This window comes from Populus nigra, chromosome 3 (genome assembly GCF_951802175.1).
Source record: "Populus nigra chromosome 3, ddPopNigr1.1, whole genome shotgun sequence".
Lineage (NCBI taxonomy): Eukaryota > Viridiplantae > Streptophyta > Magnoliopsida > Malpighiales > Salicaceae > Populus > Populus nigra.
Window position 1 is genome coordinate 19,912,718 of NC_084854.1, and position 17,779 is coordinate 19,930,496.

Below are 17,779 nucleotides of genomic sequence, written 5' to 3' on the forward strand. Positions count from 1 at the left end.
TAAAGCCGTGGATGATTATTTGTCACAGTCACTTTACACATGGGTGTGCTGTGGGCGTACTTGAGAATGGCATCTTAATTGTTTTTTTAAATATATTTTTATTTTTTAAAATTTATTTTTAATATTATCATATTAAAATTATTGTATATAAAAAATTAATTTTAATTAATTTTTGTTTGGACTGCAGTCTAAACAGAGATGTTCGTTATAGATCATGTTTCTTTTGGCATTCTTTTAACAAGTTAATCAATATTCTTGTTATGAAAGCAAGGCTCATCCGTGCCTGAAAATTGGATAAGAATGATGTGAGATTTCCTTTTCGAGCTATGCACCTTTTAATTATGAAGTAAATTTCGATTAGTTGGGAAATTGCAAGCTCGCACGCCCATATGAACTTTCGACTGGCCGGTGCATGCAAAACTTTAATTTATAGCTAAAGAGATTTCTCAACAAGCAATGTAAATGTAATGGCCAGGCTTTGATGCATGCCACAAATGATATCAAAACAAAGAAGCACTGATAACAGTGAATTTATTTACAATTATTGTTTACAATGTGTTGAAATTACTATGCATGCAGAGACTATAGATTATAAAAATAAATACTTTTAAAGCTCCAAGCGGTGTAACTCAACTGATAAGGTTTTGGATTTGTTCTCTAGAGGTCATTAGTTCGAGTCTCATAAATCTCATGAAGGCTTACATGGTTGTTAACTTCAGGGTCTGTGAGATTAGTTGAGATGCGCTCAAACTGACCCGCACACTCATATTTATAAAATAAATAAATAAATAAATACTCTTCAGAATTTTTTTGGTTTTTGTACATGTTTGGAAAGTATGATTTTCTTTGTAGTTATGCATTTTAACAGGTTTTTCTTTGCATAAATATCACTTTTCAAGTACTCTTTTTTTATTATTATTTATTTTTATATCTAGAAACGCTTATAGCAAACCTTTTTATATGTGCCTTCAATACATTATTGCTTCTATCGGGTTTTTATTTGCATCCTAGTAAATTCTTTTTTAGGTATTTTTTTATGCTTCTTACTCCATGATCATCTTCTAATCCAGGCATCAGTTGTGGCACAGCTTAAAATATTACTTGCGGCATTGTGCGAGCACCATGACTAGTAATTCCTCTATTTATTAAAAAAACAATGATGAATGCCGATAGTAATAACATGCCCAAATTATGTGGGCAGTATGTCTCTCCGTATGAAATTGAGAGCCAGATCAATATCATTATACGTTCATAGCACAAACTAAAGAATACAAATCATAATGATTACATACAAGAAAACATTCCAACCAAGTTTATAATGTGTACCCAAAATAATGCATGAGTTGTAGCATATATCATGCTAGTATGGGTGCTTATGTTGCGCTGCGGGCAAGATCTAAAGTCGGTTCTATCATAAAAAAAGTACAAGTGGATGATGTTAAATTTTGAGTTATTGATAAAAATAAATAAATTTAAATACACATAAAAAGCTTGATCAGCGTGTTCAATGCTTTTAGTGGAAAATTATATCCGTGAAAAATTTACTAAAAAAAATTATTAACGAAAAATAAAGACTTGAACATCACACCAAACAATGAATGCAAATAAATAAACATAATCTCATGCCATAACATTCAATTCAATATATTTATATAATTATCTGAAAATAATTTTTTACAAACAAAAAAAAAATTAAATTAAAAACAAAATAACTCCTCAGCATATTACCTTTGTTTTTCATAGGTTTCAAATTCAGTCGTGTTTGGAGTTGGCTCGGCGTGTAAAAAAAAATCAAAGAGTTATTAAAAAATAATGACAAAATGAAAATAAAAAAATCTTTCATTCCTCTTCCCTTCGTTTCTCTTCAGTTAAGTCTTCATTGTGCTCGAGTAGAATGAAGTTTGGGATTAAACTAAAGAGTTATAAAAGAAGTAGGATTAAATTTAAAAATTTAATAGCTAAGAAAGAATGAAGGGCCAAATTAATATATATATATATATATATAAAGATGAGCCAGATTAAACATGTACCAGTGTGTGAGGCAACTATCATGTTTGAACAGCATGTGAGACTTTCTCCAAGACCCCATAATGCCCTTCTTTGATGTCACCATGATTGTGTCGTTAGCCCTCCTATCCTACAACGACACATGTTGTGAAGACGTGACGTGGCTCCGGTACATCCTTTTCTTTTCCTCTATTTCACTTGATTTTGTGCAGGAACTGGAAAATGAAAAAAGCAATTATAGGATTATAGCATGGGTGAGAAAAAAACCTGAAAAATTGATTAAATTAAAAAAATTAAAAAAATTAAAATGTAAAAAAAAATCAATTCAAATTTTAAAAAACTAACTGGTTCGATTAGATTTCGGTTTTATAAGTTTGAAATTAAAAAAATCGAACCGAACCCAAACTGAAAAAACAGAAAAAAACCAAGCCAAACCAGAAAAAACCCGAGCCAAATCCAAAAAACCAAGTCAAACCAGCTGGAAACGATTTTTATCCTAAAAAACCAAACCAAATTGAAACCAGTTGGTTTAAACTAGTTTCGGTTTTTTTTTTAAATTCAGTTAAGTTATTTTTTTATAAAAATTAAACTAAACAAAAAATAATCAACCCTAACTTATAGCCATCCATAATAGTTCATAACGGGAGTTACAGTGCATCCTCAACTAAAATTAGTTATTTTTTATATTTATAATAATATATATGCTTTCACGTAGTCAGCATTATGTACATTAACACACAATTTTTTTAATATTTTATTTAAAGTAAAATTTATTTCTCATGGTAAAATTGAGTAAAATTAACCTATAGTTTTAATTATAACATTATAAATTAAACTTAATATCACTAGTGTGGTCCGATTTTGTAGTCACGTTACAGTTTAGTGGTTCTGGTTCAAAATTTGTAATGGCGACATATATCTAATTAACCATGCAGTTTTTCTTGCGGCGCCATTAATAAACTATCATTATAAAATATGAATAGCATAATTATGAGATCCAATCTAAGAATCAATCCAATTCAAGATTTAAATAGCAGATTAAATATTGACCGAGTCCATCGACATTTAATTTTAAAAAATACTTTAAAAAATATTAATTCAATAAAAAATATTTTTTTTAATTTATTGGTTCAGGCTAGAATCCAATCCAATAAGCCAATGGTTTATTTCACATAAAAGTGGTGAATAAAAAAGGAAGCATTCACATTAATTTCAATTTATTTGCTGAAATTAGTTTTTTTTGAAAAGCAAGTTTTATAGAAAAGTGAATTATTGAAAAATATTTTTTTATATTTATCAATGTTATAAAAAATAAGTTGAAAAATAATTTTCAATATGTGACCATGCCTTAGAAAATAAGCTGAAACAAACTTGTTAGTATTTTTTTCTTCTAATTTATTAAAAAAACACGGATTAAATCTGATAGATAAAAAAGTTGAAATAGAATAAAATTAAAAAAATTTAATTTTATAAATTATTTCAAATAAAACAAATAACTATTAAAAAGAACAAGGATTAAATCTAACAGGTAAAAATTAAAAGATGATAAAATTAAAAAAAATATAATTTCATAAATTAGTTTAAATAAAAAAATAGCAATTAAATTATTGAGAATCAAATCTTATAGCATAAAAAAATTAATTAAAAATAAAATAAGAAATATTTTAATAAAATAAATAAAATTAATATAAAAACAAATTATAATGAATGAAATTAAAAATAAATAATGGATAAATTTTTAAAAAACCAACTTTCATAAAACAATCAGCGACATCGATTTCCAATAGATTTTTCCCTTCACAGAACTGTGGGTCATGATATCACTGGCGTACATATCCACGTAATTGGCGGGTCCAATGGCTAATCCAACCATGGCAGACCGTGGTACCTGGTGGACCCATGAATTTCTGAGTTTTTTTTTTTTGTAACACGGTAAAAAAAAGAAAAGTTGTTTGCCCAATCGCCATCGTGATGCAACTTTCTTTCCATGAAAATTCGTTAAGCAGAGGTACCAAAATCTTTTGCGTTCCCCTTGGTATGATAATTGAAGCCGTGAGTGAAGGTGGTAATTGCCGAATGACAAGTGGGTGGAGTCCAGGTGGCAGTGGGTGTTTGGTTTCTTACGGCGGTTGTTTTATAAGTATGTTTTTTTTTTTTTAGTTTTTAAAATTTGTTTTTGATATAACATTTTAAAACAAACGATAACATATAAAAATTAATTTAAAATAAAAAAAATAAAAATTTCAATTTTTTTTAAAATAACTCTTTAAAAGAAAAAACAAACCAAATCTACATCCTCTCATCTAAAGCATGGAAGTAGTTTATTTACTTTTTTTATGAATATATTTGGGAACGTGGCTGATTATATTTTAATAAATAGATATTAAAATATTTTTTTAAAAATAAAAAATATTATTATTTAGTATTGTTGCACATTTGAATATTGGATTCACGAATATACCTTCATAATCGAAAAAAATAAATTACAATATGGGCATCGTTATTCGTCGGTTGAAGATTACTTCGCGTTGTTTGTCTTGCTTTATGCATTTATCGTTTGTGATTCCATTTTATATTTGGAGATCCTCCATCTCATGCATTTGTGATTTGTCACAAGCAGACAGCTGGCTCCACGCAGGCGAGTGATGGTTTGGTTTGCTTAATCGATTTGTTCAGAGCTGTTGGCGACTGTCGTGTAGTGATGGTACGTAGAAAGGCAGGCACATGGAGAGTGATGGAATCTAGCTAGAAATCTCTCTCTTACACTCAACAATTTCAATCGATCTTATCACCGCCACGTACACACGTGAGAGCAAAAACCAGAGGGAAAAGAGAGAACAAGGCGGTGGCACCGCCCTGCCACTTCAAGGATTGCTCATTTTTCTTTTTCCAAGGATACAATGATTGAGCTCTCTCTCTCTCTCTCTCTCTCTCTCTGGATTAATTTGAAGATCTTTCACGAAGTATTTTTTCATTTATTTAAATATTAAAATCTTAAATGATAATACAGGGAGGGAGGATGTGTAATTAATTATCAACCATGATATCTCCTCCTCTTCTTCTTTTTTTCTCTTGGATTATTGATTACAGTATCTTATCCGTTGCGATTGTTCTCCACTAATCTTACTTAAAATCCTTGTTACATGATTTAGTTGGATGACGACGAGCATGGACGAGGGATCATCCCAGCACATGGCGTGGAAAGCAAGAGCTTTTCATTCTTTCTTGATAAAAAGCAAGAACGATTGTGTTTTAAGGATCCTTTCGTTGCTTTCCCATTGATCCAGCATGTCATCATGCTTCAAGGCGAAGACACCACCAGTAACACACAGTGACTAGAAAAGAAGACAGTCAAAAAAAGCAGCACGTCAGGTGAAAAGTAATGTTAACGCCTCCCTCTCTCTCTCTCTCTGACAGATCCTTTTTCTACACGAGCACTGTTCCTGTAAGGGTGTTCTGATGTACAAGGAAAACAATGTCAATATTATTATATTATGCATCTTTTGATCTCATGATTGTTTTAATTGAGAAGCAAGAAAACGGTGCTGTTTAAACTGAATAAAATAAATTAAAATACATGTTAATTTACAAATAAAGAAAATTGTTGATACTAATTAAATAATAAAACAGAATGCTAATCTTCTTATTCCACACAAGTACTCAACCCCGATTGTTCCTTTTATTTTATACCTTTCTATTTGTTTTATCTCATGGGTTGATTTTGGTCGTTAAAAACAAATAATCTTTATTTTAATAAATATATCAGGTGAATATAATTTATTTATATAAATAATTTAAATATAAATTGCAATAATCTCTTTAAATATTATGAACTTAAAAATATTAGCTATCATTTTTAAAAAGTGAACAGAACAATTTAAAAAAGATGAGAGAGTATTAATTAAAATTCAGATAAAAAATTAATACAGAGTGAAAAACAAAAAAAAAAACTCGATATTAATTAAAATTTAAATAAAAATTTACTAGAAGTTAAAAAAAAAGCACAAGCTTTACAAAGATCAAAAAGCCCGGGATGCTTGGACCTGGTTGTTTTTTTTTTTGCTATATTAAAAAAAAAGAAATGATAGGTTGTTTTCTGCACCGATTTCTGGTCACTTTTTGTTATTGAGAAACCAGGGTATAAAATTTAGACTAAAAAATCTAATTTTCAACTTATTTTTATTTAAAAAATATTTTTAAAACCTTAAACAATACTTTTTCTCAACAATAAAAAAAGTTATGTTCTAGATCATGAAACTATGATAACCCAATAAAAAACAAGTTAAATTTTGGATACAGAGAAATTATTATTCTAAAATCTTAATTTGTCAATCCTTTATCAGGTCATCTAGCTTGGATATTTTGATAAATCGAATGTTTAGTTTTCATGTATGTAATACATTAAAGTTAGAATTAACATTCATTTAGATGGATATTAGAAAAAATAATTAGACACTATTTTTCTTTTAACTTTAGTTTATATTAATTGTTGAAGTTAATAATAATACAATATATAATTCTAGTTATAAAACCTCATAGTGGATTGCTTTAGGATACAAACAACTCGTGATTTGGATCAATTTAATTTTTTTAAAGTAAAAATTAATTGATTTAATCTAACCCGGGTAAAAAAAATCACATAACCCGGGAGCAGTGCGGAAGAACTATATAGTATTAAACAAACACTGTTATTATACCAAAGGTAGTTAAAAATAGTTGTGCTTTAAAAGCACTCAATACTAACGGAAAAAAAAGAAGCCTTCAATTCTTTCTCTGTAACTGTTGTAAAACTCGTACTTAAGATTTAAGATGAAATTGCATAGTTTATGTATTTACGAGTTTTCTTGTAGTAAAAGTTTTCATTTGATGGTAGTATTGGTCGGTTTTGCTGTTGGATTCAGTCCGGCCAAGATTCTCTATTTACTATCTATTATATTTCTCTATTTTCATGTGTTTTTCATTTTGAATTTTTCAAATTCAACTGTGAAAATTAATTGCTGTAAAACTAATGATTTAAATATGAAGAAGAGGATAAAGATGAAAATTATGATATGTTTTGAGAGATTATGAAAAAAATAATTAATTAAATTTATATGATGGACACGTTTTATTAACCAATATTTAAATACAGATTCATAAGCATACTGACTTTTAAAATTTTATATATTTTTGTTGTTTTAAAAATATCTTTTTAAAAAACTTATTATTATTATTATTATTATTATTAATTTAAATTAATTTTTTTATTTTTTAATTATTTTAACATGTTAATATAAAAAATATTTTTTAAAAGTAAAAAAATATTTTGTTTCTATTTCAGTAGCAAACAAGCGGCCGTTGAATACGTGCGCTGGCAGACCAGGAGACTACTTTATGGAATGATCAATCACTAATCATAAAGAATTAACAGAAAATGATGATGCAGGGAGAGAGAATATTGATGAACATGTCGCCTTGATTAGTGGGCAAGAAAATGGGTTTTACTGTCTCTACCTTGTCCTCTTCCTTCGTGCGGTGGGAGTGTGAGTCTCTCTTCTGTCTATGGAAGGATTCCGGAGATTCTCTCGGGCAAACTTTGACCATCTGTTCCCTTAGCTCGCCGCTCTGCTGCTGCAACTTTGACCAGATAACATTTTAAAAAAAATTAATTTTTTTCAAAAATATCTCTTCACCGAGGCTCTAATGCGGAAACAACTATTCTAGATATGCATAAAGAAGAATCTCCACTGTTTATTTTCTTGCTTGGATCCATGCTTCTTGTCTCGTGATACGCTTATAATCTCCAAGGAGACAAATTGACAGGTATAAATTGAATTTTGTTTTTATTCACTGAATGCACTTGCAGTCATTTATAATATATTTTTTTAATGTACTTTCAGACTGGTCAAGACCCAGGACAGCAGGAGAAGGCACGGGGATCGGTATTTTTACTTTAAAGGCTGCACGGAGCCTTTATCTGCTGTGCCTGGATTCAGAAAAACGATTAATCTATCCATCCACCACTCTTTTTAATTTTCTTGTCGAGTCCCTTTACTTTCTTTCTTGATTTGATTTAGTCCCTGTAATGTTATACGTGCAGGAGAAGGCACGGCGACGTGGAGTGCGGGCTGTGTGCATTGATGGATTGGATTTCTCTTACTCCTAAAGGGCTGGTCCGGGGTTCGCGAATTGGAGCCATCATATGGTTGGGCCAGCATTGTGCATTTGTTAGGAACAGAGGACAATCGAATATAAAGTATCCATGGTTCCTGGAATTAGAGTGCAGAGACTAAAGCTTTCTTCGGAAATATAGAAATAATTATTTTTATTTGAAAATATATTAAAATAATATTTTTTAAAATTATTTCTGAAACAAATAAAAACCTTTGTTGCTTTTCCATGTTGCTCATTGAGATCATTGAAACAACTAAAATAAAATAAATTTAAATTTAAATGGTTTCTTAGCTGGCATTACTTAACAATTATTTATTTAATAATTGAAACACGTCTTGGAACGAGGGAGGGAACCAAGTTTCACATTTACTTTTCATGTATTTCATTATATCTTGTTTTTCTATTCTAATGATTGTTTATATAATATAATAAATGATTGAAACTTAAACTTAGCAATAGGCTCGTGTTGTATTCAAAATAATATTTTATGAAAATTTAATTTTTTATATTTTTAGATAGTTCTCGGATGTTAAAAATAATTTTTAAATAATAATAAAATATTGTTTTAATATATTTTTAAATAAAAAATATTAAAAAAAAACGTTGTCATACCCATAAATATTTTAAAAACAATCATTATCACATCCATAAATACCCTTTTAAATAATGAAGCCTAAAGAATTGACCTGGTGAAGGTTTAAACATTGTGATTTCGGAGTCCATTCTATTAACAAAAGGAGGATTTTGTCTTTAAGATGGTTTCTATTGATGTTTAAATTTATCTAATAATACTTCTATTTTTAGTTTTGAAACCTGGCCTAACTGGGAATCTGGCTGACTCGGAGCTGGAACCGGGATGGTTTAAAGAAAAAATAGAAGAAGAAAAAACCCGGTATGACGTTGACTTGTGTTTTTTTTTACTAAAATGATATCGTTTTGATTTGTAAAAAAATTAATCCAGATAACCCGGTCAAAACCCGAAATTTGAACCTTGAACCGGGCCGGATCTAAAACTATGTTATTACTGTTAAACTGAAAAAATTAAAGGAGCCGAATTTGAAATTAGCCTAAACTAAAACGACCGAGTTTAAATTTCATACTTAAGGTTCACTATTATCAACACAAACTGAGCCCACTCAACCCGGCTCGGTTAATCACGGCCCTATCACTTACTTTCGCCGCCGAAAATTCTTCGTTTGACACCAAAAGAATAAAAAAGTTTATAGTCAAATTTTCAAAAATGAAAATAGTAACAAAAACCTTTCATTAAAGCATCCGTTTCTCTCTCGTAGTTTATTTTGGTCACGTAGAGATTAAATTTATTTATTTTTGATATTATATTGATTTAAAAATATAAATTAATTTTCTTTTTTAAATCTGTTGTAAAGTAATGCCAAAAAGTGCCTTAACCCCAATGTAACTCGACGGATCCTTTCAAATCATTAAACATGCTTTCATTGTTATTGTTATTATTAGTATTATTATTTACTAAAATAAAACACTCTGCAGCAAGCAAGCGAAGCTCGAACTTGATTTCCTGGAGCCAAAATCAGGTTTGGATCCTAGCTATAGGGTTCTTAAAAAAAAGAAGGTATTATGGCTCAGGCTTCAGGGAGGAGCGGCAGGGTTGTTGGAGACTACTTGGTGGGTAGACAAATCGGGTCGGGCTCTTTCTCGGTGGTTTGGCACGCTAGACACCGAGTCCTTGGAACCGAAGTAGCGATAAAAGAGATCGTTACGAATCGACTTAATAAGAAATTACAAGAAAGTCTCATGTCTGAGATTTTTATTTTGAAGAGGATCAATCATCCAAATATCATTCGCTTGCACGATATTATTAAGGTTCGCCTTTGCCTTTTTTTTGCTTTTGTTTTAATCTTATTTTAGCCTTTGTAGTTACTTTAAATTTAAATTTCTCTGCTTCGAGTTTTGAGGTTTGATTGTGCTGCTAAAAGAGTGTCATTCTTTTTTAGTGTAAATTATTGAGGTGTTGTTAATATGAAATATAATTAATTAGGTTCCGGGGAGAATACTTATAGTATTGGAGTATTGCGAGGGTGGTGATCTGTCTATGTATATCCAACGCCATGGGAAAGTTCCAGAAGCAATTGCTAAGCACTTCATGCAACAATTAGGTATCAAGTATATTTTATGCACTCTCTCTCTCTCTCTAACTTCATTGCATTTGCGGTGGCTTGCCATGTCTGATAGTATTGTGTTTAACAGGTGCTGGTTTGCAAATTCTCCGGGACAATAATTTGATTCATCGGGATCTTAAGCCGCAGGTTTGGTTAATTCTTTGTTTTGTTTTGCTATAATAATGTTAGGCAAAATCAGAACTTTTATGCAAGGCAGTAGTACAGTTTAGCTGAGTGTGTGTTCATGAGGTTGTAGCTCTATGGCAATAAATAAACTGGGAGATTTGTAAGAGAAGTATACTGGCACATACATGTAGGAGTAGTGGCTTACTGATGTTAGAGGGTCTTGTTTCAAGTCTCCTAATCTTGTCCTTTAAAATAGATTTTATACGTGATGCCCCAATTTTTGTGACAGAATCTCCTTCTCTCCACGAGTGACAATAATGCGGTTCTGAAAATTGCAGACTTTGGATTTGCCAGGTACCTAATGATAATAATCTTCCTTCCATTTCCGTTCATTACTGTTAACTTGGTCCAAATGAACTTTTAATGTGATTGTTTTCTATAAAGAGAATTGGTTTATTGTCCTCTGCTGCATCCCTCCCTTCCCCTGTGTGTCTTGCAAACTCAGACCTAGCTAATTAAAACCACTCTTGTTAACTTCCTGTCTAACCTAGAACTTCGACACGACACTCACACATGCACACATGCATCAGGTTCACTTCAGCTAGGGTAGTGGTCAATGTAGGAAATTCATGTAGATAGCATAACCCAAGTTTGTCATTAGAAAATATTAGCTTGAACTGATTGTAATGGATGCCAAGTTGTGCGCCCATGCAAGAGGTGCTTAACAAACAAACTTGTGATAATACACTTGATTTATCTTGACTTTATTTATGGAATGTTGAAGATATTAATGATTAAAGCTGGCTATTTTCTTAAAAAAAAAAATGTTAAATTGTATTTTCTCTGAATTTTCAGTTCTATCTTGATCTCTATTAACGATCAATTTTTTTTTTCCTTTTAAGAAAAACTGCCCAATATCCTTTTTTTTCCCCAACAATTTACATCAACATCTATTCTGAATTTCAAAGATTGTAGTTCTATGTTGTCAGATCTCTACAACCTCGAGGCCTTGCAGAAACCTTGTGTGGCTCACCCCTCTACATGGCTCCAGAGATAATGCAACTTCAGAAGTATGATGCAAAGGTGACATTCACTGTTATGAGAAGTCTTGATGATATGTTTATGAAGTATCTCCTGTTAACTTTGATCTCAATACACAGGCAGATCTCTGGAGTGTTGGTGCCATTTTATTTCAGCTTGTGACAGGAAAAACCCCATACACTGGAAACAATCAAATACAGGTCTGATTAGCTTTGTTTATGTGCAAAACCAAATGATTTTTTAGATTGATAGGTATTGTAAACTTCTAGATTCCATGGCTTTGATAATAAACCTTACTTAAATTAGTGATTTCCATGTGGGTTATTGTTACCTTACATATATATTTTGTATCTTGTGGTGCACAGTTGCTCCAGAACATTGTGAAATCAGCTGAATTGCAATTTCCTTTCGATAATAAGGATTTGAGTGCTGGCTGCAAAGATTTATGCCGGAAATTGCTATGTCGCAATCCAGGTATAGCATGCTGTTGCTTGAAATTTGAATTCATATGGTTATAAAGTGAATCATCATGAAGTTGGGCAAAAAAGGAGTCCAAGTATACACAGACATTGGCACATGTGATCATAGATATATTGTGTATGAATGCCAATTTTGCATTTTCCAATCATGCCAAGTACTATCAAATTTCTTATAATTGCATGATTGATTGTTTGATGCATGTCTTCATCTGCATACAGTTGAAAGGCTTATGGATGTTTAACAGATGGGCCTATCAATTTTTTTATCTTTTTGAAACTTTGGGTTAGCATATATGGTTCAATTTGAATTATTTGCTAGAATATTTTCCTCAGTCCAATTAATGAACAACTGCATGCAAAATCCAAATTTACTGTAATAATTCTCTTCTTTGGTCTTGACTACATTGAATGGTTTCATATAGAACTTCTGTAGCATTGCCCTTGAATCAGATTGGTAACACAAATTTGTTCTCCCCCTCACCCATAAAAAATGCAAACGCACACAAGCAACCATGTTAGAAAAAAATTGATGCATTAGCCATTGGCACCCCATTAACTGTGTTGCAAATATTTGTTTAACATCTTATCCCTTGTTCATAAAAATTCTCTCTTCATATTATACAGTGGAACGGCTAACCTTTGAGGAGTTCTTTAATCACCCATTTCTTTCTCAAAGGAAAAAAGACGAATTATTGAGGTACAATGAGAAAATGTTTTCTTCTGCATGATCTTAATATGTGTTTCGTCCAAATTCTTAAATGATATATGGTATGCACTCACAGGTCTTCAAGGTCAGTAGATGGCTTTCCTTTCACTGGAAGCAGTCCTGCAAGGAATGCTGATGACAATTCTCAGGAGGATTGCCTGCCTTTCCTTCTGGATGATGATTCTAGTTGTCCTGAGGGTAGCCCTTCTGTTTCTAAGAGGATGTCCCCAATGAAGTCTACATATGGATTTTCTCTTGATTCAAGAATTGGAGGGAGGGATGCAACATCTAATGTTTTTAATAATGTGGATCTTACTTCCAGATATAGTAGTGCCAGACAGAACTTAGAAAATGCTAGTTTTAGGCCTGGCATCAATAAAGCATCAGATGAAAATATAAATGAACCTCCAAAATCCATAGACCAGAGATCAGTGAACATCCGATCAAGAGGTACCATGAACTCCATAGTGTTCCGTTTCCTTCTCAATAATGTATTTAGAAGTCCTAAATTATATCATATCAAGGGATGTCTGTCTTTAACTTGCTTTCTTTCACAATTGTACTACAGTTGTGGATTCACTGGATTTGATAGATCAAGATTATGTTCTTGTTTCTGGACCCCCTTTGAATGTGTCATCTTCCACAGCAAGTACTTACAAACCAGGCAATGCACCATACAAGTCAGAGGGTCCCTCTCAAGCATTTACCTACACAAACACTAGGCTAAGTATCCCGGTGCCCATAATTGACACTGCCAACAATAATCCTTGCCGCTTTGGAAGCTTGGAAATTCCGGCCTCTGCTCCTGGGACTTCTGAAGGATCTTTGGATATGGGAGATGCTTTGGAGCAGCCATCAACTCACTGCATGACTAGGATTAAGTCATTGCAGCATTGTGCATCTGCCATAATGGAACTAGTGGTGGAAAAGGTTAAGTCACTACTCTCTGTTGAACTAGTTTTTCTACTGTTCACTTTAAAACTCCCTGGGGACATTTGAAAACCATTCTTTCTGTTTAACCTGAGAAATGAACTGTAAATGGTTTATTTGATAGGCTGCCTCTGTTGGATAAGGCAATAGAGTTGTATATGCATGGTTCATTAGCTCATGCAGACAGTAGAATTGTATATGCAGAATACTTCTACTACTCATTTTATTATTCTTTTGAAACTTTACGTGTGGGCTATTTTAGAAAGTTAATGGCATAGTTGATGGGTTTGTGATGGAAAAGGATGCTACACTTTTTTCTATTTCAGCCTTAACATTAGTTAGTATGCTGGTTGATATGTAAGACTACTTCAGTTGTTGACACACGTGCTGTGTGATGTTTCACAGTTTTGACTTGTCATGCAATAAATTGATATGATTTTTTTTTTCTTCTACAAGTTTCATTAATCTAACTTAATACTTCTGGTGTTCTCAAATTAAAATATTGCCACTGTCCTTTTTAGATTGAGGCAGGTAGGCAACTAGAAGCATTTTCGATCCAACTTGTTATTCTTGCGATTTGGAAGCAAGTACTGCACATCTGCCATACTCAGGCTGCCTCAGCTATCGAAGGAAGTCCAAGCCAAGAGAGCTCAAGACTGAGGAAAAGCAGCAGCAGGAAGCATGGGAACCCTGATACAGAAGATTGTCCTGATGTTGGGCCAGAGAATATGTCCACTCAGATTGAGGCGGAATTTTTACAGGAAGTTGAGCGGGCAGAGGAACTTGCCAAGGCTATCGAAACTGGTATGGGTTTAATATTTTGTCCGTACAAAGTTTCCTGTCTAGTGTCTTCCTTGTACCTTTGTTTCCTGGCATGAGTATATGGGATCCCTAAGTTAAGAACATGTTTGGGAACGCGGTGCAAACCGCGTTCCCAAAAAAATTTTAATTTTTTTTTTGCTAAAATTTAATATGGTTTGTACGTTTTGGATCGTTTTGATGTGCTGATGTCAAAAATGATTTTTAAAAAATAAAAAAATATCATTGGCATGCATTTTGACACAAAAAGTTATTTGAAAAGCAACCGCTACCACATTGCCAAGCACCCTCTAAGTGAGTGGCACCTGATTGTCCTAGCCTGGTTCCTGTATATTAGTTGCAGAGGGTGAAGTATCAAATACTTATGTAACATACAACGAGTTTACATGCATTTACTGTTGAGTCAATAAATGGCACTCGTAACTGTGCTTGTCTTGCAATGGTACCTTGTCGGTACCAAATGACAGCACTTCAGATTTCTTTCTCATGATCCAAAAAACCGACAGGAACAGAGTTCTCAATTACTCATAATGATTTCAGGAAGTACGGAGATGCCTGATGCAATGGAGATGATATTTCAATCTGCCCTTTCTCTGGGAAGACATGGAGGGGTGAGTGTTTTTATTCTAATTTGATTGCATTTGGACAATGATTTGCTCCTTCCAGGTTTAAATCTTTTTCCTTTTTTGGGTGGTGCCTCAGGCACACCCACAAGTCTATGGGCACAGAATCTCGAAGTGAAATGTCAAAAATGTCTTCCACAAATGCATTAACGTGTAAATTTATATAAAATTAAAGGATTTTGGACATTTCATTATAGGAAAAAAAAAAAAGAAGGTTGTGCCAATGGCATCACACTTCCTTTCGAGTTTTTTCTTCACACTTTCTAGTTGTCACTAATTGACAAACACTCTAATATTGATGTGAAGAAAATGTAGGTCTGTGTAGAGAAATTCTGGAGTACATGTCTGTACTTTAGATAGGCTTGAAAACTGCAACGTGGAATTTCTTGAATTGTGGATACTAGTTCAGAAAGAATAGAGCCTTTCATAACCATGCTATGTGTCTTGTGAGTGGGGAAATTGAGTGTGCAGTGAATGGAGAGAAGAGTTACAAGATGGTAGAGTCTGTATAGCATTTAGTACTAACGAATGTTCTTTGGATTCGAGTCTCAACTTGTGTGCATTTGGGGTTGTCTGATATTACCTTTCATGTTTAAACTCATTTTCCCCACTCAAAGAAGCATCTGTGTAACTGTCAAAATAAAGCTATTGACATAGAATGTTACTTTCATGTAACTGGACAATGCTAAAGAAGTATTGTTTGTTCATGTTATGGCGCAGGTTGACGAGCTCATGGGGAATATGGAAAATGCAGCTTTGCTATATTCAAGAGCAGGATGTTTGTTAGTTTTCCTTCTAGTGGAAGCACCATCTCTTTTTCTCAATCCTCCATTTTCTCTCACGAACTCGGATCGGTATAGGCTCCGCAGTTACATAGATATCCTTAATAACAGGCAAGACCATTCACGATCCCAAAGGATGGCACTTCTCAAATGCGAGGATCAACGATGCTCACCATAGGGCAAGTTTTGTGCACTGTTTCATGGTTTCGTACTGTTTTAACATGTAAAATTATTTGTTTGTACAGTTATTCTTTGAGTGACTGGGATTGGGGTATTGTCAGAGGTCAACCTGTGTATAATGGCGGGTATGGGAGTTTGCTGATATTGTAACTTTCTTATGTCTCATATTTAAAGAATGATTAGCCAACCCAAGAAAAAAAGAAAATGGAAGCAAGAAAGAAACGAAATTTTATTTCAATCTTTTGTGTTAATCCTTTGCTCATGTACTTATAAACTATATGCCCGACATGTCATTCTTATAAACTATATGTGATTTGGTGAGATTTTCTTTTAACAGGTTCGTGATTTGCAGGAGTTGTGAGAAGGTGGGTGGATCTATGATATTTTGGATAGTGTTGGGTGAGATTCTTGATCTAAGATGTGATTTTTATTTTCTTTTAGTTCAGCTTCGCTTCTCAAGCGCTGCTTTTTTGTATTTCTATCTACAAATGCAAAAGCTAATCAAGCTTCCATTTTGATCAATGAAAAATATATTTTGCATCTTTCTTGTTTATGTGCGCAGGTTGTATACTACATTTTAAGTTTAAACTTTTGCTTACATACCGTTTGAGTGGCGATTTTCTGTTTAGCATCCCCATGAAACACCGCTTGGGCAGGGTAGCAGGCTTTGTCTGTTTAGGACATATTTTGAAATGCCTTTATGGAATTATGCTAGTATGGCCAAAGAAAATTTTAACGGATATATCCTCATATCAATTAGATCCAGGAAAAAGGTTTCAATAGTTGAGATAACATTTGCCCATGTATGATATCATTTTCTTAACTCGGCCCCATTGGAATTTATTGTTCAATGTTTGGATTAAACGTGGCAAATCTGTGTGATGAATGGTTTTAATTTGAAAGATGAATGAATTTGGATGTTTTTCTCGTAATGGTCATTTGAGACTCTTCAAGTTTTAGTGTTTGATTATCCAATACTTATGGTGATTTCACCTCTCTATTGTACAAACTAACATTTATCCCAGGAAGAAATCATAATGATAGCAAGTAAAACAATTGCATACCAACTCCGCCTTCAATTTGTTTCTCCTTCACTATCGATATTTAAATGGTATTTATTATTTTACCGGCAATATCAACCAAGTTTTTTGAAAGCATTTGTTACTTTTATATGATGTTAGCTACCATCAGCAAGTTGGAAATCTTATCATTAAAGTTTGTAAAGGATAATGCACTCGGAACTTACATTCTCTTACATGAATGACGTGGTTGTAACTTCAATATCAAGAAATCCATTAAAAGTTTTATTGGGTCTAGTAACAAGATTTAGAGTGAAGAAGTTTAAAAATTCAATTAATGAATTTCTTCAAGATACATGAGTTAAGATGGACTTCAAGAGAATATCAAAGAATGAAGAACAAACCTTGATTAATTTGATTCATGTTGAAGAAAGTTTTATAAGAGAGGAACTTTCAAACATCACATAAAAATTGAAATAAAAATATTCGAATCTCCAAGTATTTACCTTTTACTACTTTTTTGGCCATAAATATAGCTACAAAATGAACTTTGATGCGGTTCTAATTGCATTGGAAAGTAAACATCAATACTTTTTCATTGATAGATGATAGACCTTTTAATTTATCAAGACAAGAGAGAATCATTCGTTTGAAATTGAGCTTTAATTTTGCCAGTAAAATACGAAATTCGACTCTAGGCTTGTTTTAATTAGTTAGGCTATTATTTATTTATTTATTTAGTTTATTATAGGGCTTTCAGAATTTAAGAGTTATCT

The 17,779-nt window shown here is 32.4% G+C and overlaps 1 protein-coding gene and 1 long non-coding RNA gene across 4 annotated transcripts; both read left to right on the forward strand.

Moving 5' to 3' along the window:
- The first annotated feature begins 4,455 nt into the window (after positions 1–4,455).
- On the forward strand, positions 4,456–5,519 carry LOC133687884 (uncharacterized). Its single transcript, XR_009841057.1, has 2 exons — positions 4,456–4,711; positions 5,160–5,519. It is a non-coding gene; the product is annotated as an uncharacterized LOC133687884 (long non-coding RNA).
- A 3,963-nt stretch (positions 5,520–9,482) lies between these two features.
- Positions 9,483–16,916, forward strand: LOC133688143 (serine/threonine-protein kinase ATG1c). Of its 3 annotated transcripts, XR_009841111.1 has the most exons (15): positions 9,483–10,002; positions 10,178–10,295; positions 10,387–10,445; positions 10,714–10,778; positions 11,414–11,507; positions 11,585–11,665; positions 11,831–11,939; positions 12,569–12,641; positions 12,727–13,100; positions 13,219–13,580; positions 14,102–14,384; positions 14,940–15,010; positions 15,743–15,983; positions 16,322–16,383; positions 16,547–16,916. XR_009841111.1 is itself a non-coding variant. In XM_062107537.1 (14 exons), the coding sequence occupies exons 1-13, from the start codon at positions 9,757–9,759 to the stop codon at positions 15,980–15,982; spliced, it is 2,175 nt and encodes a 724-aa protein (XP_061963521.1). In that variant the 5' UTR covers positions 9,483–9,756; the 3' UTR covers position 15,983; positions 16,322–16,535. The 3 variants fall into 3 exon arrangements, 2 of the variants coding, with proteins under 2 accessions (XP_061963521.1, XP_061963520.1); XM_062107537.1 differs by lacking the exon at positions 16,547–16,916 and having other exon boundaries at positions 16,322–16,535; XM_062107536.1 differs by lacking the exons at positions 16,322–16,383; positions 16,547–16,916 and having other exon boundaries at positions 9,485–10,002; positions 15,743–16,222.
- The last annotated feature ends 863 nt before the right edge of the window (positions 16,917–17,779 follow it).